The sequence below is a fragment of the Sarcophilus harrisii genome, chromosome 2 (genome assembly GCF_902635505.1).
Source record: "Sarcophilus harrisii chromosome 2, mSarHar1.11, whole genome shotgun sequence".
Classification (NCBI taxonomy): Eukaryota; Metazoa; Chordata; class Mammalia; order Dasyuromorphia; family Dasyuridae; genus Sarcophilus; species Sarcophilus harrisii.
The window spans coordinates 397,194,849-397,216,955 of NC_045427.1; the positions used below are offsets into that span (position 1 = coordinate 397,194,849).

General features: G+C 34.9%; 1 protein-coding gene across 2 annotated transcripts; it reads left to right on the plus strand.

Annotated features, from left to right (window-relative positions):
- The first annotated feature begins 6,045 nt into the window (after positions 1 to 6,045).
- On the plus strand, positions 6,046 to 18,212 carry MAT2B (methionine adenosyltransferase 2B). 2 transcript variants are annotated; one of them, XM_003756798.3, is made up of 7 exons: positions 6,046 to 6,268; positions 11,246 to 11,440; positions 13,081 to 13,195; positions 13,389 to 13,541; positions 14,421 to 14,614; positions 16,132 to 16,245; positions 17,276 to 17,799. In XM_003756798.3, the coding sequence occupies exons 1-7, from the start codon at positions 6,239 to 6,241 to the stop codon at positions 17,444 to 17,446; spliced, it is 972 nt and encodes a 323-aa protein (XP_003756846.1). In that variant the 5' UTR covers positions 6,046 to 6,238; the 3' UTR covers positions 17,447 to 17,799. The 2 variants fall into 2 exon arrangements, with proteins under 2 accessions (XP_003756846.1, XP_003756845.1); XM_003756797.4 differs by lacking the exon at positions 6,046 to 6,268 and adding an exon at positions 8,198 to 8,413 and having other exon boundaries at positions 17,276 to 18,212.
- Positions 18,213 to 22,107: the final 3,895 nt, after the last annotated feature.

Sequence of the window (22,107 nt, forward strand, 5' to 3'; positions counted from 1 at the left end):
TACAAAAAGGGCTACTCAAAAATTTTTCACATATGTGGGTCCTTTCCCCTTTTTTAATGATCTCTTTGGGATACAGACCCAGTAGAGATACTGCTAGATCAAAGCACAGTTTGATAGCTCTTTGGCTAGCCACAGTTCCAAATTGCTGTCTTGAATGATTGGATCAGTTCATAACTCCACCAACAATGCATTAGTGTCCCAGTTTTCCCACATCCCTCCAATATTTATCATTATCTTTTCCTGTCATTTTAGCCAATCTGAGAGGTACATAGTGGTACTGAGGGTTCCTTTTCAAATCTAAAACTTCCACTCCTGATTATTAAAGCCAGTCCCTGCCCTAAAAGAGCTTTCTTTCTTTTTGGTGGAAGATGACTCTTCTAGTAACCAGAGAAGGAAAAGGTAACAAAGTCCAGAGGATTCCTTTTCAAATGTAAAACCTACATCCCCATTACATGCTTTGATTTTCTTGTGAGTCCCAGCCTCCCATTTCTTAGGTTTCAATTTTTGAAGTTTTATTTATCCAATTCAATTTTTCATAACTCTGGAAAGTAAATCACCATCCAATTCTCACACAAAGATTCCTTAGAAATGTAATGCCGTAGAAACTGAGGCAAGATAGAGATTAGTTTTTAATATATTGAGAGGGATATTGTGCTGGGGGCATGTTATCCCCAGGGCTATATCTCAAAGCATCCAGCAGGGAATGTGAGTTTCCCATGCAATATATATATACACACACGGCTCTTAAGTTATCAGGATAGAGTCCAAGGCAGGGGGTCCAAACTCTGGTGAGCAGGAATCTCCAAAAAGAGATCATCAATCTAGTTCTGACAGTTTTGGGGGTAAGACCATAAATTCTTATAAATTGGGAGTAAAGGCAATAGTCAAACTACAGCAAGGAAGTGTGAAGAGAGATAGACAAGCCAATTAGGTATCTGGGATAGGACATCTGGAGTTTTATCTTTTGGAATGCCAGAGTGGTCACAACCCTAATTATCTCAGTCCTAATGAGCAAGAGGGGGAGGTGTTGCAACCAGGGGGATTTAGGCAGAACAGTTCAGGGAAACTGAGGTGGGACAATAAAAGGAAACTATGGCACAACAGATATTCAAATTTTAAAATTAGGGAATTAATTAATTTTATATAGTGGTTGGTCCACATTTACATAATCCTAAATTGGATTGTTACAAATGTTGTTGACTGCAATTGAGTTAAAATTATTTTTTAATCTAACTTTGTTTTCCTTTTTCCTCTTCATGCATTTTAATCTAAACCTGTCAAATAAGTATCTTTTTAAGAAAGTCATTGGAAAAGGAGGGATAACAAATGATGATTGGCAAAATTCATCTGTTTTTTATGCCTTGTGTTTCTCTACCACACAAAATTGTCATCATATAATGCTTAATTATGGTGGACCCCAATGTATTTAACTTAGCTTTATGGACAAAATAAAAATTCACAAGAATTTTATGATTCTTCACCCTCCTCCCTCTGCCCTGAACCTACTACCCTCTGTTTTGAGACTATATGACACTTTAATGTATGGGTATATGACTTAAATGGCATTTAAATTACAATTGATTTTTTAAAATTAAGAGCAAATAAATATGTCTTTGGATTAAACATTTTGGGAACATGGCAAAATTTATTATAAATAAATATTTGACATTTTGATTTAAAAATAGAAATAAAATTCTAAGTATAGTGGTAGGCTCAGGGATATTGTTACTATAAATGATAGACATTCAAAACTCTTCACAAATATGAAGTTGATCTACAATTAATTGGAAAATAGTTTGCAAAGAAAAATTTACCATCTTGAAATTGGAGAATTCAGAGTATTAAAAAAAAAATTAGGGAATCCTTTCTGATTGAATAGACTTATATAGATAAGCACTTACTCTTTTTTTTTTTTTTAATGGTATTTTATTTTTCCAAACACATGCAAAAACATTCTTTGTAAAACTTTTTTAACTCTCTCCTCGCCCCTCCCAAAGACAGCAAGCACACTGATAAAGGTTTAATGTGTTCAGTTTTTCTAAACATATTTCTATATTTATCCTGCTGAGCAAACAAAAAAAAAAAAACAAGCAAACAAACACAAAGGTGAAAATACTATACTTTGATCAAGTCATAGTTCTCTTAATGTGGGTGGGATCTTCAATCACAAGTCTTATTGGAATTGCCTTGAATCACCTCATTGTTGAGAAGAGCCAAGTCCATTACAATTGATCATCATATAATCTTGTAACTATATACAATGTTTTCTTGATTCTGCTCACTTCTTTTAGCATTAGTTCATGTAAGTCTTTACAGCCTTTTCTGAAAGCAGCCTGCTCATCATTTCTTATAAAACAATAAATATTTCATTATATTCATATACAATAACTTAGGCATTCTCCAACCAATGGGCATCCATTCATTTTCTAGTTCCTTGCCATTACAAAAAGGGCTGCTACAAACTTTTGCAGTTTTAGAGCTCTTTGAACATAGTTCCAAATCTTAAAAATCTTAATCTTTAATCTTAAAACACTTTAATTTTAGCACTTCAAGAAACATGACACATCTTCAATATTCTTTTACCATGTCTGCCGACTGGGAGTAGACATATGCAATGACATTCACCCTGCTATAATAAAAAAATCAATGGGCAGGAAACAAGATCAAATTTCATTCACAGGGATGAACCTGTGTGTATAATTTCCTTAACCTCTCTGCCTTTTTTTCTATTTGTAAACTAGAGAAATATTTGCATTGCTTCCTAACTGGTGAGGTAGTAAATCAATATGTCCTTGTCCCCAAAAAGCATACTTAAAAAAAGATTTCTGCCACTAGTTCCACTAATTATGATCTCACTGGAGATGTTTTATATAATTATATATATATATATATATATATATTTTTTTTTCTGCTAAGGCAATTAGGGTTAAGTGACTTGCCCAGGGTCACATAGCTAGGTATAATTATATTTTAAAGCTGTTACTTCAGAACAAATTTAGGTACTGCTTTAAAAGTTTACCACTTTAGAAGTGCCCCGAGGTAGATGGGCTGTATTGTTATATATATTGTCTCAAAAATGTGGCTTCCCTTCCAATGATATCAGTCATGGTCCATCTGCATCTTCTCCTCCTGTATACTTGTTCACCCATGCTTTTCTCTCATTTCTCCACAGGGACCTGAGCCAATTTCCTGAGGACTTTATTGTAATAGTACATTGGTGTCAATACAGCATGCAGACTTTTTTTTTTTAATCTTTTAAACTTACTCTGTGACCAGTTCATTGCATCTTTTGGTTATGTATCTGAATAATTTATGCTACTCTATGCATGAAATTATTTGTTTTGTGCAGCAACTGATGTCAATCACTTGAGAGATGGGCAATTTTGATTCCATAGGAACTGTGGTTAATCCATGATTCATAGTCATATAGAAGCACCCAAAAAGTATTAGTGTTTAAAAGAACAAACAATGGGTTTTTGTTTCTGGGACAATTCAAAAATCATTGAAAATTCTGTGATTTCCAAGTATAATCCAACCTGCTCTTATTCATTTCTCTGGGGTTGACATGTCTTATGTTTTGTTTTTAAGACAATATTGTCATTTCTAGCTAGTTCAGAAAAAGAAAGTTTTTAAATACACAGAAGTACTTCTAAAAAGTTGAAATGTGTAACAGTATTTGAGAGCCATTTGAGATATGAGGAAAATTCACAAGGTATGTTGCTTTGCCCTGGTCATGAAGTACAATAAAAACCTAATTTAGTGTTAGGATGTTATTTCTTAAAATCTTGAAATAAAATGATTCTACTTGTGAAATAGCATCTTTTTTCCTTTATGTCTGTAGAAATAAAACATTCCAAGGTATTGGTTAGAATAATAGCTCTAAAATTTAGACACAGGAGTCATTTGTGCTTTTTTATGTTTCATTTTTGGCAGTCTGGTGAAGTCTGTTAATCCCTTCTCAAACTGTTTGTCTTTCCTTCTTGAAGAAGACCATGAGTTCAGAGAGGGGAACCCATGACATGCTTCAGTTTCCTCTCCAGAGCCATTGCCTTGGATAGTCTGGGAGACCTTGGTCTTTTTAAACTATGGCCTTCAACAAGTCTTTCTTTCACTGAAGCCACACCCATTCAGTTATTAAAGTTAGGTAGTAATAGAGGCAAAAAATCTCCTCTCACCTAGTCCAAAAAACAAACAACTAAATGAATAAATAAGGGAGGGAGAAGACCTTTAAGGTTTTTGACAAAAAGCAGAAATGATTGTTGAATACCTTCATTCTAAGTCAATCTGGACCCAAACAAAGACCACTTGGGCCTTGGCCAGGAACCTATTATCAGTGTCAAAATGGTTTTGGTTTAAGGTATTGTCCTTAAGAAATCTAATCAGCAAACCAAGATATCTAGGGAGGATTTAGGGATCCAAAAGAAAAAAATAAAAAGATTTTTAAAGAGCATCTGTAGGTAAGGTTATGATACCTAACATGGTCAAAGGAAGGGAAAGGAGCAGAAAGGAAAATGGAAAGGAAAGTTTTCCAATTGACCAGTTCCAGTGGGGACCCAAGTGGGACAAACTCCCAAAGATTCTCTTTCTTTTTTTTTTTTTTTTGCGGGGGGAGGGGGGAGGCAATTTTAAGTAGATTTTTTTTTCCAAGACAAGAATTGAATTTCTACTTGTTTATTAGAGTACTGATAAAGTGCAATGTTGTTTACTTCTCTCTCTCTGCACAAATTCAAGTATTCAGAATGCCCAGATTTACACAGTAACTTAAATGTTACTTTTAACTGCTACAAGTTTTGCATCCTTCAATTTTTGGTGTCCCTCATTCTTGAAGAGGACTTTAAGACTTCAGAGAAGTAATGCCATGACATGCAGACATGCAAGTGAATTGGATTTAAGTGAGGTCATCAGTCTCACTTTCCCCTCCGGAGTCATCAAGGTCTAGTAGCCAGATACAGATCAAGACCATTGTGGCCCTAAATGACTTGGGAGACCTTGGTTTGTATTCATCAGGAGCCACACCCATTCAGTGATTAAGGTTAAGTAGCAATTGAGGCAAGAAATATCCTCTTTCACTTAGTCAAATAAAATAAGTCAGGAAGGGAGATCCCCTGTTGTTTAGGCCAAATGATTGCTATTCATATTCACTCGGAATCAATCCAGACCCAATTCATTTGCAAATGAATACCTACCTAGGGAATTTTACCCTTACCTACAAATGCTCTTAAAAACTTTTTTGCTTTTGGATCCCGAAACTCTCCCAATATATTTTGTAGTCTGCTGGCTAAATTTTTTCTTTAAGCATCATGCCAATATCACCCTTGAATTTAATTGATTGGCGAACAATAGATCCCAAGCCCTTCTCAGAACACACACACACACACACTATAAAACTGGGCATTTAATGTGTATGTATACAATATTTTATATAATGTATATAGCTCTACTATTATTTATTACTCATTAGTACAAATTCAAGGTTTACTAACACAACTCTTACACTTCAAAACAACTTGTTTTCTCAAAAATTTAAAGAGGTCAGGAAAGACCAGTAATAACATTTCTATTTCACTGTGGCCTTGCCACTGATAATCTTGAGTTGGAACTTAATAGCCCAATTAAAAATAAGAATTTCCTCTACAACATGACTGAAAAGTGTACTAGCTTTTATTTGAAAGCCTCTGGTGGGAGGTGAGAGAAGTAGACATCCAATCTCTCCTTAGTCCATTCTACTTTGGGATAGCTTAAACATTTGAGAGTTTTCCTTATGAAACACCAAAGCTTGGTGATTTGCAACTTTTATCCATTGTTCCTATTATCCTACAGACTAAAACTAAGGGAAGATAATCAATTGCATGTTTGGCTGTTCCCCAACTACCTACTCAGTGTTTCTTACAAAAGAACAATTGCCACAAATTACTAGAAAGCTTTTACCTTAAGTCACTTGGACATACATAATCGCTTTGCTATCTCTGATTTAAGTCGAAATTAAGCCAGTAACTTCTCATTGGGTGTTTTCAAGACTGCCAGAAGGAATCAGCTGCCAGCTTACTAGAATGTGGGAAACGGCACGTGATCCAGAGACTGGAATCTAAATGCTAATTGAGAAAAGGTCAAGTGAAAAAGCCTCGCTTTTCCAGTGCTAGTGTTGTTTGCTGCATGAAGTAGACAAAGAAACGGCTAGCCCTGGATCTTGTTTGGGGGGTTAGGGCAATTTCTAAATCTAATTCCTGAAATAAGAATCATGCCTGAAATGCTGATGGAAATGGAACAGGTAAGGGTTGGACATTTAAGAATTAAAATACTTTGGTTTTGGAATTCGTGGTCTTGCTGCTTTTAAAACAAAACCTGAGTGAATGCTTGAGAAAAATAGTACTAGTATCTAACAAACCTATAAAGTTAGCCTCAGTGTACCATTTAGATGAAAAAAGTTTTTTCAACATTGAAAATGGGGATGAGGAGAAGGTTTGATCAAGGAAATCACAGCATTCAATTAGACAGTTTAAGTAGCTGACATGAACACAATGCAAAATAATGTATGATTTTCCTTTGCTAGCACTTAAAGTGTTTTCCCTTATCTCCTTGTTCCAGATTACTTAGGAGTTTTATAGATGGTCCTCTATTATTTTTCTTTGTTTTTACATGAATAGATTTTTTTGTCATATGGGTGTGTATGTGAAATCCTATTCAATTTAAATTCACAGACTCAGTTGTGACATCTTACATTTGATTTTATTTACATTTATCTTCTTAGTATCACCAAAGATAGGTTTTCTATTCATATAATAGTCCGGGAATAAAAGCCAAACCATTTTGACAGGTAGCCAAATACTAATGCTCAAATATAAATCAGTTGAGTAACTATTGTAATGGGCTGCTTTTTCTCCCATTATACAAGACTGGGAAAATAGCCATACTATTTCTTACCTGGAGTCCCTCGAATGTCCCAATGTTTTTTTGTTTGTTTGTTTTATGTAAGAAACCACCCAGGTACTTTTTTGTTTAAAAAAATCTTACTCGGGTTTATTTGCTTTTCCAATTAATAACCTGTAGGTTGTGTAATTTAAGGGCACTCAGTATGGCTTCAATAACAACGGAATCAAAATTTACACCAGGAAGTCTACAATTGTTTTGCTTGGTCCTTTCTACTAGACTGTCCCTGGTTAAAAAGTTTTGAGAAGTGGAGAAAGAAGGGTTGGGGAAGATAGTAGACAAGTACCTGGACTCACCAAAAAAAAAAATGTTTTTAATCTTAAGTTGATTTTAGCAAATGATGATCTGGAAACCAGTCTTTCTCCCTTAGGTTTTCTGCTGTTTTCATAAATATAATTTTCCTCCTGCTCTTTAGGTAAATGTATCTACTGTATCTAGAAGAACATTAAATGCTGTTACATGTCTAGGACAGGATACCCTAAATTTGCGTTTTCCCTATCACACAAAGAATAGGAATACCTTTGTCTACCAGAAGTAGAGATAGCTGTGTCCTATTTCCAATAGGCCAAACTCTTTGTTTTTCTCTATTACTTGTAATGTTAAGTTTTTTAGTACACTGACAATATAGTAAGCAAGACAGGAAACAAGGTCTTTTCCTGACTCAACTTGAGATAACTAATAGAGATCTAATAATTTGAAAATTGTTGAAAAAAAGCAGAATTTACTAGGTGCAAAAAGGGGGCAGTGACTGTGTGAAGTCATGGATCATAAGATTTAGAGTTGGAAAAGATTTTAGAAACAATGTCATTTAAGAATGCTTGGAATCACATTACCACTTAGGTGACTTCCGCCGAATCGAACAATTTCTCTGTAAACTGAGGCTATGGGATTAGATGGTATCTTCCAGCTCTGAATCTCCGTTCTCATGTGTAAGTGATGTGTTGAGTACACACTGCCAATAAATGGCAGTGCAGAGACCGGTCTTTTGAATTTATTGTTCCTTAAATCCGTTTTCTTTGGCTGTAGTTATCTAGGGGTAATAACATAGACCAAGACCTTGTAAGTCTGTCTCTAATCTTTCGAAAAGGGAGATATATCCTCATCTCTTTCCTCCAACAGTCTAGCCCGGTTTAGAACTCGCCCCCTGTCATACGTTTGCCCCTTTAAGAAACTCCAAGAGGGAGGATGAGCATGGCCAATCAGCATCTCCGACTACAGAGGAAGTTAACCAGTTAGCGACTCCGACCGGGAAGAGAGGTGTAGCCAATCGGTGTGCGTGTCTGTGGTGGCGGAAGCCGGAAGGGACCTTGGCGAGAGGCTGGGCCTGAGCCTAGGGGGAGGTGGTCCTGACGCTGGTGGCTGCGGGCCGAAACCCGGGCTGGAGCTCAGCTTGGAGGCAGGCGGTGCCGCCACGGCTGCGGGAATGGTTGGGCGGGAGAAGGAGCTGACCATCCACTTTGTCCCTGGGAGCTGCCGGCTGGTGGAGGTGAGCGGAGTGGGCTTTCTTCTACCGCCTGCCCCCCTTCCTTCCTCGGGGAGCGGGGCTGCTTGCGTCTTTCTCCTCTTGGGTGCTGCCGAGCCCCGGGGGGCCGAGTCCGAGGAGGCGCGGGGCGGGCAAAGTCTGAGAAGCGCCCGACTCTTTTTTTCCCCTGAAGGCGCTCTCCATCCCGAAGGGCTCCAGTCTTGCCTGGGTTGCGATTTTACTTTATTTCTCTTGTCTTTTGCTGATTTTCCTGAAATTTCGTAATCTGTAGTTCAGAAAAAGCAGCTTTCTGGCACAAACAGAACGCGGCGGGGGGCGGGTCTAGTAGGGTTTGGGTTCTTTCCGGGTAGGGATCTTGTATTCCTAAATTCGGGGACAGGTGGGCGGTCTCTTTTAGATCACCTTGCCGGGGTGCTATTCTTAAGGTTTGTGGGGGTTGAGAACCTCCATTTCTGGGTTGAGGCTGAGGAGAATTAAGTGTCTACATCGTCAGATCAGGGAATGTAGAACCCATGTTCTAACCCATCTTCCTTCTCCCCTCTCCTTATCTTTTTAGCTAAACCCTTCATAAATCATTCTGGAATTTAAATAGTATAAGTGGATAATTGTTTTTATGGTAATCTTAGTGGTAGGCTTCGGTATGATAAGGAAGCAGTAAGTATATAGTTATTGAATTAGAATAAAGTATTTAGAGTGAATATTTTCTTAGTCTCCTTCCCCCTCTTCCCTGTCTTCATAGATAAGTCCTTCATAAATACTTCTGGAATTGAATTAGGCAATATATAAGTGGATGATGGTTTTTGTGGTATCTTGGTGGTATGCTTATATATAAGAGAATAGTAAGCACACAGTTACTGATTTAGAATAAAAAGTATATAGTTACTTAATTAGAATAAAGTTTTTAGAGTGAATATTTTCTTCCTTCCCTATCCTCATAGTCCTTCATAAATACTTCTGGATTGAATTAGGCTATATATAAGTACATGATGGTTTTTATGGTCATCTTAGTGGTAGCCTTATATATAATAAGGGAGCAGTTACTGAATTAGAATAAACTCTTAAGAGTGAATATTTTCTTAGTATCACAGATTGTGCGTATTTATTACTGATATATTCTTTAAGAGACTGTAGAGTATTGTGGGTAGAGAGCTTAAAAAGATCTGCTTCCAGTTCTGGTGCCTACATAACTGCATTTGTGACCCTGGGCAAGTTATTTAGCTTCTTACTCTTAAAAGATTAGAAATTGCCGACCAACTAAGTGGTAAATAATAACGAAGCAGGAAAAAATATTAGGATATGCAGTACACTCAGATTATCTAGTTTTTCTGCTGGGCAAGTCATTGTAATTTCACTCAACCTCAGTTCTCTGATAGGTAAAATATAATGAAATCTGCCTTTCTAGAGCTTAAATAAGGTAATCTAAAACATGTCATATAAAAACATATTAAACAATTTTCTGTTAAAACAAAGATTTGTAATTACTTTTAAAATGTTTATAAATTTTTCATTCAAAATGGAAAGTAGGAACTAATAACTAACTGCTGGATTACTAAATAGTCACATGTTTATAACTTCTGAAAGAGTTGTTTACTTGCCAAATTAAAACTTAAAAAGGTTTTATTTTTCAAGGATAAAAACACAATCATATGTACATGTGTATAAAATTCCTTCATTAAAATACTGGAGACCTTTTGAGTACTTTGCATATAAACCAAAAGAAATTGTAATTTAAATAAGGCTTGTACTGTTTCTTTCTCACTCCTCATTTATTCAGTAACCATTTGTTACATGGTATTTGGGAGAGATTTGAAAATAAAGTACAATCTCTGCTCTCAAGTTTTTTTTTTTTTTTTTTTTTTTTTTTTTTTTTTAACAATTTTGGGGAGAGCCCTGGGTATTTCATAATGTTCATAGGATCACAGAAATTAATTGTAAGACCCTTTAAAGACTAGTCATTTTTGGAAAGAAAAAAGGAGACAAATTTTGATTCCCATTTCTCTACTCTGTCTATAGTTATGCTTCCACTCACTGTGTAGTTATAAGAGCCTCCCAAAATGAAAATTTGTTGTTGAATTTGAAGGCAGCTCTTTTTTTTTTTCATCACACCTGTGATGTTTTTAAATTTAAGATTCTGAAGAGTTTATTATTAAAGAAAAACAATATTGGCAGTTATATCATTTCTGTAAGGCTTAGAATGTACTTATTACTCTTCAGCTGAGTAGCTATAGAAAATGTCTTTGTTGAATAAATGTAAAGAATGCTCCTATCTTTTCCTGAGAGTATTCTGGTGGCAAGAGACACTGGTTGAGGGACTTTTAAGAATAAAGATAAGTCATTAGAAACAATCCAGAATGAAAAATATCAAAACCCATAAACATTTTAACGAAATAAAATGCACCTATGTGATCAGACCCATCATGTCTAAATCTAAGTATAGTGGGTGGTGTTTTTTTGTTTGTTTGTTTGTTTTTTTTGATAAATCACTGAAAAGTGTGCTAAATAATAGTGTGTGAGACACATTCAGGTGTTATCAAGTGAATAGAAATAAAATTATCTTATATTAACTTTGTCAAATCTTTGAAATAGAACTAAGCAGTATGCAATTTAAATTGTTTTTGCATTGTCTTTTGGGGGGGGGGGAGGTACATTTGACTTTTTGAAATCTTTTTAATCTATGACATTAACCGTAACTTCCATTGGTCTTTGTAAATTCCTGGTGGTTTGAAATATCAATTATAGTTCCTTAAATTGTTTGGTAAATTTTATTTGATATTAGGTCAATTTCTTATGACATTGTGATGTTCAAAAAAATCCGTTTTTGCCTTTACATTTTAGGAGGATGTCAATGTCCCTAGTAGGCGTGCTTTGATTACTGGTGCCACTGGCCTACTTGGCAGAGCTGTATACAAAGAGTTTGAGCAGAACAACTGGCATGCAGTTGGCTGTGGATACAGTAGAGCTCGACCTAGATTTGAACAAGTCAATCTTTTGGATACTCATGCAGTACATGATATCATTCAGGATTTTCAGGTATGGTGTAGAAGTGAGAAAAGGGGAGAAACATTTAAGCAACTTCAGTGTTATAAATTTCCCAGATTATTTGGAAACTACTTGTCTAAGAAGTTGACAGGGCATTAAGAAGTCATGACAAAAACTAAATCTTAGGGTAGTGAAATTACCATTAAAGAAGAGTATGATAATGAATGTGTCTACCTAAGGAACAAAGAAGTAGAGATCAGTCAGTATTGTTTTAGCACAGGGCCCATCACCAATAATATTTGGAATTTTTAGCACACTTTGACTATTAATTTGATGGATTAACAAATAAGTTTAAAAACTATTTGCTTCACCAGTGTAGGTAATAAAATCATACGATTCTGATTCTGTTCAATTCATGTCTTTCCATAATTGTTATAAAGGATCTGCTCAATAATATGCTGGGGAGACTTCCTCTTGTTCTTTCAGTGTTATATGGATATCTTGATAGCACTCCATATGTTATCAGACCATTGGTAACATGACCAGATCACCTCCTTTTCTATTTATGTGCTTTGTGTTATTTTTTTTTTTTATTATTCAAATCCTCCCTGATAATGTGCTGTTCCCAAAATGCAGTTGAATTTCTCAAAGGTCTTTTTTTTTTTTTTTTTTAATGGACAAATCCTTTATCATAAGAGACATATAAATAGTTTCATACACATACACATACCCTTTTCCACCCCTAATACTTTTCTGTTGTTTTAGGGTAACTGAAAAGAGATAAAAATGCTATGTATATGTTATGTCGGTGTCTGTAATGCTAAATCAGAAAGCTTAGTTTCATTTGAGTAAGAATGGGGGGAAATATAAACCACATTCAGCATAATGTAACCTGAAAAGGTAATGATAAACACAGCCAAAGAAGTTTTCTTTTTCTTTTCTTTTCTTTTCTTTTTTTTTTTAAAGATTGAAATGGTACATTTTCTATGAGAGACTCATCAGTCTCATCAGCTCTTTGAGCAATTCTGATCATATAAAGGCGTAGAAATCTGTTAAGCTAGGTAAATCCATCAGCATTGATAATAAAGAATCCTACCTTAGTTATTTTCCTTCCCTCTGTTCTCTTCCCCCAATTTCTGGAGCACCACTATCTGCTCCCTGGATTCAAAACAGCTATGCTAGGTTTCACTATAACTACTTGCCATTTTGTTCAAAGCATCTGCATATTAATAATTGCTTAAAGATTTCATAAAGAGAACGGTTGGAAATATTTGAATTTATAAGGATGTGCTAGAACTTTAGTGTTTTTCTCCCCATCCCCTACTCCCCCCCCCCATTTTTTTCCTCTGAATTATAAAGCCTTATGACATAATAAAGATATCTAGAATAACCTGACATCAACTCCCTCCTCAAAAAAACTTATGGCCAAGTCACTTAGGATGAGATCTCTAGATAACTCACTATATTTATAGTTTGCAGAGCAGGGGCTGACTTGCATTAGTAGAGGAAGTGTTATCAATTAGGAGTTCACTACATTCACTTGTAGAAGGAATAATAGTATAACTTATTTATTCAGTAGTGGTGAAGAAGGTTTTGCTTTAATGAACATTTTCTCTATATTTACTATAGGGAAGATGTAGTTAATTCTGCATTTTTGTTGTTGTTAAAAATGCATGAATGCTTAATTCCAGCCCCATGTCATAGTACATTGTGCAGCAGAAAGAAGGCCAGATGTTGTAGAGAATCAACCAGATGCTGCTTCTCAGCTTAATGTGGATGCTTCAGGGAATTTAGCAAAGGAAGCAGGTAATTTGACATTCTAGAACCTTTATAAAATATTAATTGCTGAGATTTAATATTTTAAATATATATTTAAGGGACATGGTTTTGTATTACTTTACCTGGAAAAAAAACAAAACAAAACAACTTTCTTTTATAAATTGGTAAAGGATTTTTTTTCTCTTTAGTCATTTAATATTGTTTTGTTTTTTCCCCCTAGCGGGAATTGGAGCATTTCTGATCTACATTAGCTCAGATTATGTGTTTGATGGAACAAATCCGCCTTATACTGAAGAGGACACTCCAAATCCCCTAAATTTGTATGGTAAAACAAAACTAGAAGGAGAAAGGGCTGTCTTGGAAAACAATGTTGGTAAGAAATAACATTAGTTATTTCAATGGTAGTGGGAAATATTCTCAGCTATTTTATGGTTTTTAAATTTTTTTTTGATGTCTATTTTTTTTCCCAATTACAGTAAAAAGTTTTTAACTTTTGTACAATTTTTAATTCCAAAGTTTCTCTTGCTCTTCTTTTTCCTCTCATTGAGGAGGTGAGCATTTTGATAGTTATGAACAGTCTGTATGTGGTTCATTGTTTTTAGTGAATGATCACTTTTATGAATAGTTTATATGTAAAAGAACATAGCTATTAAAAAGTGGAAAAATAAAACTTCATAAGGTCAGACATCTTAGCTTTCATGATTTTATCTACCTCTTCTTGTCTTTTTAACCTATAATTCTCTTAAGAATAGCTTATACTATTTGAACATAGCCTAAGTTTTCTTGCCACTCATCTCTCTCATTCTTAATCTTTAAATATCCAGTTCAAATGTCATTTCCCCCACAAAACCCTTATTTTCTCTTACCAAGTTCTCTCTTCTGAACTCACATAGTACTTCATATTACTTTTTGGTAATTTTCCATTTTATCTTGCATTTAGAGATACTAATATCTTAACCATTTGATTGTAAGCCTTCTTAGAGCTTGAATTTTGTTTCATATATCTTTTTATCTCTTCACTTCATATTGTAGGATACTAAATACATTAGAAGAATATAACTTTTGTTGGTTGAAAAGTATATTGAATAAATACTTTTTAAAAATTAGAATGATTCACTCATTGATCAGCAGTTTGGGAAGGCATTTTATTAGAAACCTTCAGAATAACATTAGTGTAAGAAGTTATTGTACACTGCCATGTTGCACAAAACTTGAAAAAAAAAGCCTAGTTTGAAACATTGTTTCCTCAAAGGTGCAGCTGTCCTGCGAATTCCTGTTCTGTATGGAGAAGTTGAAAAACTAGAAGAAAGTGCTGTAACTATTATGTTTGACAAAGTCCAGTTCAGTAACAAATCTGCTAACATGGACCACTGGCAACAAAGGTTTCCCACAAATGTTAAGGATGTCGCCAGTGTTTGCCGGCAGCTGGCAGAAAAGAGGATGCTGGTGAGACTTGGGAAAGGGGACTGTTTTGGGCTATTCAAATCTTTTAATTCTGTGTGCTATAGTGTAGTGTAAAGTTATACATGGAATTCGCATATTGACTAGCTAATTTTCAAACTAGGAAAATTGTGGATCAAATAGAAATCTCTTTACAAGTTGCACATTTATTAAACACAGATAATATGTAAAGACAATTTATAATTTTTATGCATAGCAAATCTGTGTTTTGCTAAATGTCTTTGATCTTAGAGAAGTTGGTTCCTCCTGTATGTCAAGGAAAAGATTTAGATGTATTCTAAAGGCCAAAGAAGCACCAGCTAGTTTATTATCTGAGTTGCTTTAAATCCATTTTATATAATTGTAAGATATTTGTGTAAAATTTGTTTGAGGATCTGTAGTTTTATTGGTGTGAGTTCTCCCTCCACTAACACAAATCACAATTGCTCTATAGCTTACAAATACATATTTGTTCATTGTTTACTAATCATCTATCAGGCACTATGTTAGGTATTTGTAATATAATGACAAAATCTAGATATCTGCTTTTTAAAGTTTATATTCTGGGAATGTAGTAGATTTATATAATGGTTTCATAGTCAAGTAAATATAGACTACAAATGAATGCAAACTGAGTAGGGCAGGAAAGTATGTCAAAAAATGGGGAAATACCAAAGAATCTTTAAGGAGATATTGAAGTTGAGCTTTGAAGGAAGCTAGTGGTTCCAGGAAATGAAAATGAGGAAAGAGAATGTGAGCCGTATGAGTGGTAGAAAAAAACATTCCTGACAAAGACTTAAAGCTGAATAGAAAATCTGACTTTCAAATTCAAGATTTAAGAGAAGCATAAAAATATAAATGTGAGTTTATGATGGGATGAGATCCATAAAAATAAGGGGAGAAGAGAGAAGGGAGAGGTAGAATCTGGTATATTAAGTTTGAAGTATTTGTGGGCTATTCAGGTAAATCTATCACATAGGCATATGGGAACACAGTACTGGAGCTTAGAAAAGAGATAAGGACATGCATATATGACAGTCACCATGTCAGAGTTCATTACTTGTTATTAGTCTCATGAGGATCCTTTCTGAATTTAGACTAGACTATCTTTAGGGTTACAGTGTTACAGCTCTTCACTGTGTTTATATTAAATTAAGTTCATTTTAGTGGGCTAAAATTGCCTTGAGGGTATTACTATAATTGAGTTGTATTCCTATAAATAATTTGTGAAGTTAAGTACTGTAGGATTCCTAATTCAATGAATGAATTTGAACAGTTTATGGGGAGAGTCATATATATATATTTTTTTTTCTAAAAATATTAGGGAAGAAACTGTGTGCATATATATATAAAGATGTTTTTACTTCATGAGTCTTGTTTACAGAAAAGTTGTTTCTAGAAATAATAATATTGAAGAAAATAGAAGGGTGATTTTCAATGCTTGTACTATTTTAGGTAGCCCAAGTAAACATTATCTCAGAAGATCTTGGCTCTTATTTTGTGTTGCTTTTTTTTTTTCTTAGGATCCTACAATCAAAGGCACCTTCCATTGGTCTGGCAATGAACAAATGACCAAATATGAAATGGCATGTGCTATTGCAGATGCTTTTAACCTTCCTAATAGTCACTTAAGACCTGTAAGTATATGGCATACAGAAGTTAAAAACAAAAAACAAAAACAAAAAAAACTTCCTTAAAGGCCAAATCTGTGATTGCAAAGTAGACTTGGCTGAATAAATCAAATGCCCTTTGTGGATACAAAACTTTTATTTCTTAGTGCTGGTAGTGGATAGTGGATTTGGAGGCAGTGGACCTGGGTTCAGTTCCCAAATCTTATATTTACTATCTCAGTGACCTTTCTGGGGCCTCAGCTTCCTCACATATAATTTAAAAAAAAAAAAAAACAAACTTAGAATCAATTAACAAATGTTTAAATACCTCCCACTTACAGGGGATCTGTGTTAGTTACAAAGGATTCCAAGGCAAAAATTAAGCAGTCCCTGCATTGAGGAGCTTATATTTCATCTAGGAGAGACAACATTATATTCATATATGTTTTTACAAAATAAAGAAGGTAATTTTGATGAGGGAAAGCACTTGGATTATTTATAGGAAGGTGGGTCTTAAAAGGATAGTATTTTGGAAAAGGAGAAGGTGAATTCTATACAATGAAACAACTCAAAAGAACTTGGTTCTAATTTTGTGTTCCTTTGTTCCTAGAATTCCTCAAAGAAGCTTTCTACTCGCCTAGTAATGACTAAATATAAACTTTAGATTGGTTAAATGGGATTATAGGATCTCATTCATTTAGAGGTAGAAGGGATACCAGAGGTTATTTAGTCTAACATTTTTATTTTGCAATTGAGGGAACTGAGGCCCAAGGTGATAAACTTTACTAACTACCAGAGGTGAGATTTGAACTCCTGTTATATGACCCCCTTGCAGTTCTGAATCTATAATTCTATGCTAACAGTTTATCCTCCTAGGGATGAGGTTTATCATTTTATTCTTTATAAATGCCTAATTTGTTCTTGTTAGAACCTCCGGAAATGATTTTAAGAATGCTATAAATTGGAGAGCATTTTCTAGACAAGCGCGTGTAAAAGAAAATGATAAAGAGAAGAAGGTTGGATTTTGTCCATTAAGTGTTTTCTTTTTTCCAAAAAGATCACCGACAGCCCAGTCTTGGGAGCTCCACGTCCAAGAAATGCTCAACTTGACTGCTCCAAATTAGAGACCCTGGGCATTGGCCAACGAACACCGTTTCGGGTTGGAATTAAAGAATCACTTTGGCCTTTTCTCATTGACAAGAGATGGAGACAAACAGTCTTTCATTAGTTTTAAGTACAAAAAGTACAATATATGGCACTTTTTAAAGAAAAAGGAAATAGTTTTGTATGAGTGTTCCTCAATTGTGACACTTATGACCTTTCAGGTAAATGATATTGCTCTTGCACTAGTGAAACTGTTACCTAAAGGAGCTAAGTGGCAAAAGAGCCCTGATTGAAGTAATAATCTTTCCTTTTATCATTTTGTTTCTACTGGCTTAATTTCTTGTTGGAAAATGGTAAATTATGATTCTTAAAATATTTTATGACCAGGATAAAGCAGATCCACCACAGACTTTTCTTTTGGATGCAATGCATTGTCCATGCCGTTGATTTCAGTTCCTCATCACACAAAAAAAAAAAGAAAAAAAATCATTTTTACGGTTGTTGTTCAAATGTGAGTTAAACTGATGTGAAAAATCATTGGCGTTCATTATTTCATTGCTTTGAGCTCAGATCAAATGTTTAAAAAAAAAAAAAAGCAAAACCTTATTTTTGCAACTTAAGTGCAGTTTTTATGCTTAAGATATATTTTCAGAATGTTCTGTATCTTGAAACCTCTGTAGCTCAATGCTTACTGCATTTTTAGCAAAATACAGTGAGCACACCCATATGAATGGGTTCCTTTATGTGTTTTTGTAACTGTCTTTTTTCACTCCATGTCTCTAAATGATGTTTTGAATCTGTGGCTGTACTTTAAACTTGTTTTAGTCTGATAATGAACCTTGTAAGCTTTTTGACTAGTCATGAACAATAATAAATCTATATTGCTGGCATGAGAGTTCGTAATTTCTTTGTTCTCAGTGATTTTTCTTGAATAGGACTGAGGTATAGTGAGATGAGATTAACCTTGGATCTGGAGTCAGAAGAACTGCATTTGAATATTGATTCTCTTATTACCTGTTTGATCTTGGATTGGGCTCTTCAATTCTATGGGTCTTGAGTTGTAAATTTTTCTCCTTCCCTTCCCACTCCTAAAGTCAGTAAGCAATCTGATAAAGATGATACATATACAGTCATGTTAAACATTTCCAAATTATGAAAGTGTTTTTTTCCTAATGTCCCTTTTATTGCAAATACCAAGACAAATATTTTTTTGTTCCCTATTCTTTATGTAGCTTTTACCATCATAACAACTTTGATACCTTGGAGGCTCAGCTGCTATCTCATCCTAAAGTGTCTCTCCACTATGCTATCCATCAGGATCATTTGAATATTTATAATAACATTTGCAGGCCATACAAAATTATCAACTTACAGAACTCAAGCAATGGGAGGTTGTTCTATCTAGCTTTTAGCTCATAATTGCCTGTTGCGGATTATGCATGATTTTGTAAATGCACAGCCAGGGCTGGAACCTCCCCACCTCTATACAAATGTGGTAGATAAAAGATAAATTGGAGATAATTTCTATTAAAATTAAGGAAGTCAAGGAAAAGTTTTCTACAGAAGACAAGCCTTGAAAGGAAGCCAGGGTAGACTGTTTAGAATGAAAATGTTAGAGAATCCCAGGTATGGGACAGTCAGCAAAAATTCACTTATAGTCATGAGACAGGATGTCTTGTGGGAACAACAGTAATAGAGGATAGTGTCATTGAATTGCTAAGACTGGAAACATGAAAAGGCAAGGTAATAAAGGACTTGCTTTAAAAACCAAACAAGATTTTTGTCCTGGAGGGTAACAGTAAGTGGTTGATGGGATCAGATTTCTTTAGGAAGATCAATTTGACTCATTAGTGGAGAATGTACTAGAGTGAGAAAGATGAGTCTGGAAAACCAATCAGAAAGCTATTTCAGTGGTCCAAGTATGAGGTAATGAAAGCCTAACCCAGGTGATGACAGTAGTAGAGGAGATAAGGAAGCATAAAGGGTAAAATTGACAGGATTTAGCAATGGATTGAAAGAGTTGTCTGAGGAAGAGACTTCGAAGTGGTCACGAAGTCAGTGCTTAATAGAGAGGATTTGAATCCAGGTTTTCCTGATTCCAAGACTGACCTATCCTCTACACAATTTTTAAAAATGACTATTAAATATACACATACAAGTATGACTTTTTTTACATTTAAATTTTTTAAAATTATCAATTCAATGCAACAAACATTAATGGCTGTCTTTTATCTCAATTCTTAGTCATTGTGTCTCAGAAAACCAGACCTGGTAAAGACTTTAATTTAGAAAGTCCACTGTCTACTTGCCATTTGACTTGGTGATTCTGGAGTATAGAGTAAGGCTGATCAGCAGCTCAAATCCAATTCACTCAAAAGTCCAAAGTCTCATGAGGTTATTGGGATTGAAAAGGGTGAAGATGATGGTGGCAGAAAGTGTCTTAAGAAGAGAAAGCATTTTTAATAGAAGAATGAGGTTGTAAGTTATTGCAACAAGATAAGAAAATAAGAAAGAGGTTACTTCTTATAAATGGCTTTTTCAAATAGATTAGCCAAAATAGACAACATAAATAGCTGCTGTGGTGAATGGGATAGTGAGGTGATAAGGGAGATAGTGAATCCAGCACTAAACTTGTTGAGAAGAGGATTGACCTAAAGGTCCTTAGGCAATAGCTATCAGGATTTTGGTTGGTTGGAAGATAAGAATTGTTTGAGATGAGACAAGAAACAAGTGTATCACAAGATGAAGGGACATGGTGAAGTGGGAGGCCCCATTTCACTACTGCTATTCTTTTTGAAGGCTGGACAGGAGATGGAAGGGCCGAGATCAAAAGGAAGCTGCTTGTTTGAACTGGAAGATCATATCACCTCCAGAAGTAAGGTTGGCAGCAGGAGGTGGAAGCTGACTTGCTGGTAAAGATGGAAGTCACACCCCAATCCTCCAGCAGCCTTCCCTGGAGGACAAACTCTGTAGCATGTGAAAAGCATGCAGTTAGAGGGATTAGACAAATTCAGTTTTATATTAAAAAATATCTGGGAGTGTTTGCACTGTCTCATATCCAATTAGTATCTTCAGAAGAGCTTAGCTAGAAAATCAGTCGCTTGTTTTGTTCCTTACAGTTGAATGCTTAATATATATTGTTCAGTAGTGCATTCTTTCCCTTAGCCATTCTGCTATTTACATAAGAGGGCATCAAACTAATAACTCCCTACAGATGGGGTGTTAATTTATTGTAATCCATAATACTTGAATATGGCTACTGAAACTTCTGGGATCATTTTGTTAGTGTAACTGTAATTTTACATATTTTTATAGTGTTTTCTATGGAAAACACTTAGTGGTTTTACTGTTAGCTACACTCCTATTTATAGAAAGTGTGTCCCGTTATAAATGTCATGTTTTAATACAGAAAGCAAGGCTAGACAAGGTGGAAAGTTTTATGAGAGCATGGTACATTTTTTAAAATTAATTTATTTTTAATACACATTGCTTTATGAATCATGTTGGGAAAGAAAAATTAGAACAAAAAGGAAAAACCATGGGAAAGGAAAAAACAAAAAAGAAGTGACCATAGTCTATGTTGATTTGCATTCAATCTCCATAGTTCTTTCACTGAATACAGATGACATTTTCTATCCAAAGTCTATTGGGATTGCCTTGGATCACTGAACCATGAAGAACCAAGTCTTTTCAGAGTTGATCATCACACTTGTTATTGTATGCAATGTATTCCTGGTTCTGCTTGTTTCACTCAGCATCAGAGTTTATGTAAATCTTTCCAGCCCTTTCTAAAATCATTCATAATTTTTTATAGAACAATAATATTCCATTACCTTAATATACCACAACTTGTGTAGCCATTGCCCAATTGATGGATATTTACTCATTTTCCAATTTTTTGCTATCATAAAAGAACTGCTAAAAACATTTTTGCACATTTGGGTCCTTTTCTTAAGATGATTTTCTTGGGATATACACCTGAACATGGTACATTTAACCCAGGATTCTGATTGACATCTCAAAAAATGTTTTATGGGGGAGGTTGCCCCCAAAAAAATAACTTCAAAAAGAATGCTGCTCCAAATTTTCATAATTTCTTTTGAAAATATTTTGCTTTTATATTCTTAATATATTCCTCAATATCACCTCATTTTTATTTTTATTTTTTTTTTTTTAAATAACTTTTTATTGACAGAACCCATGCCAGGGTAATTTTTTACAACATTATCCCTTACACTCACTTCTGTTCCGATTTTTCCTCTCCCCAAGATGGCAAGCAGTCCTATACATGTTAAATAGATTACAGTAGATCTTGGATACAATATATGTGTGCAGAACCGAACAGTTTTCTTGTTGCTCAGGGAGAATTGGATTTAAAAGGTATAAATAACCTGGGAAGAAGAACAAAAATGCAAGCAGTTTACATTCATTTCCTAGTGTTCTTTCTTTGGGTGTAGCTGCTTCTGTCCATCCTTGATCAATTGAAACTAAGTTAGATCTTGTCTTTGTTAAAGAAATCCACTTCCATCAGAATACGTCCTCATACAGTATTGTTGTTGAGGTATATAATGATCTCCTGGTTCTGCTCATTTCGCTCAGCATCAGTTCATGTAGGTCTCGCCAATCCTCTCTATTCGTCCTGCTGGTCATTTCTTACAGAACAATAATATTCCATAACATTCATATACCACAATTTACCCAACCATTCTCCAGTTGATGGGCATCCATTCATTTTCCAGCTTCTGGCCACTACAAACAGGGTTGCCACAAACATTTTGGCACATA

Bases quoted from the DNA above. Each gene is read 5' to 3' on its own strand.
- MAT2B (XM_003756797.4), top strand. From the start codon at position 8,351: ATGGTTGGGCGGGAGAAGGAGCTGACCATCCACTTTGTCCCTGGGAGC. The intron at 11,441-13,080 runs GTATGGTGTAGA...GCTTAATTCCAG, and splicing joins ATATCATTCAGGATTTTCAG to CCCCATGTCATAGTACATTG. The intron at 13,196-13,388 runs GTAATTTGACAT...TTTTCCCCCTAG, and splicing joins GAATTTAGCAAAGGAAGCAG to CGGGAATTGGAGCATTTCTG.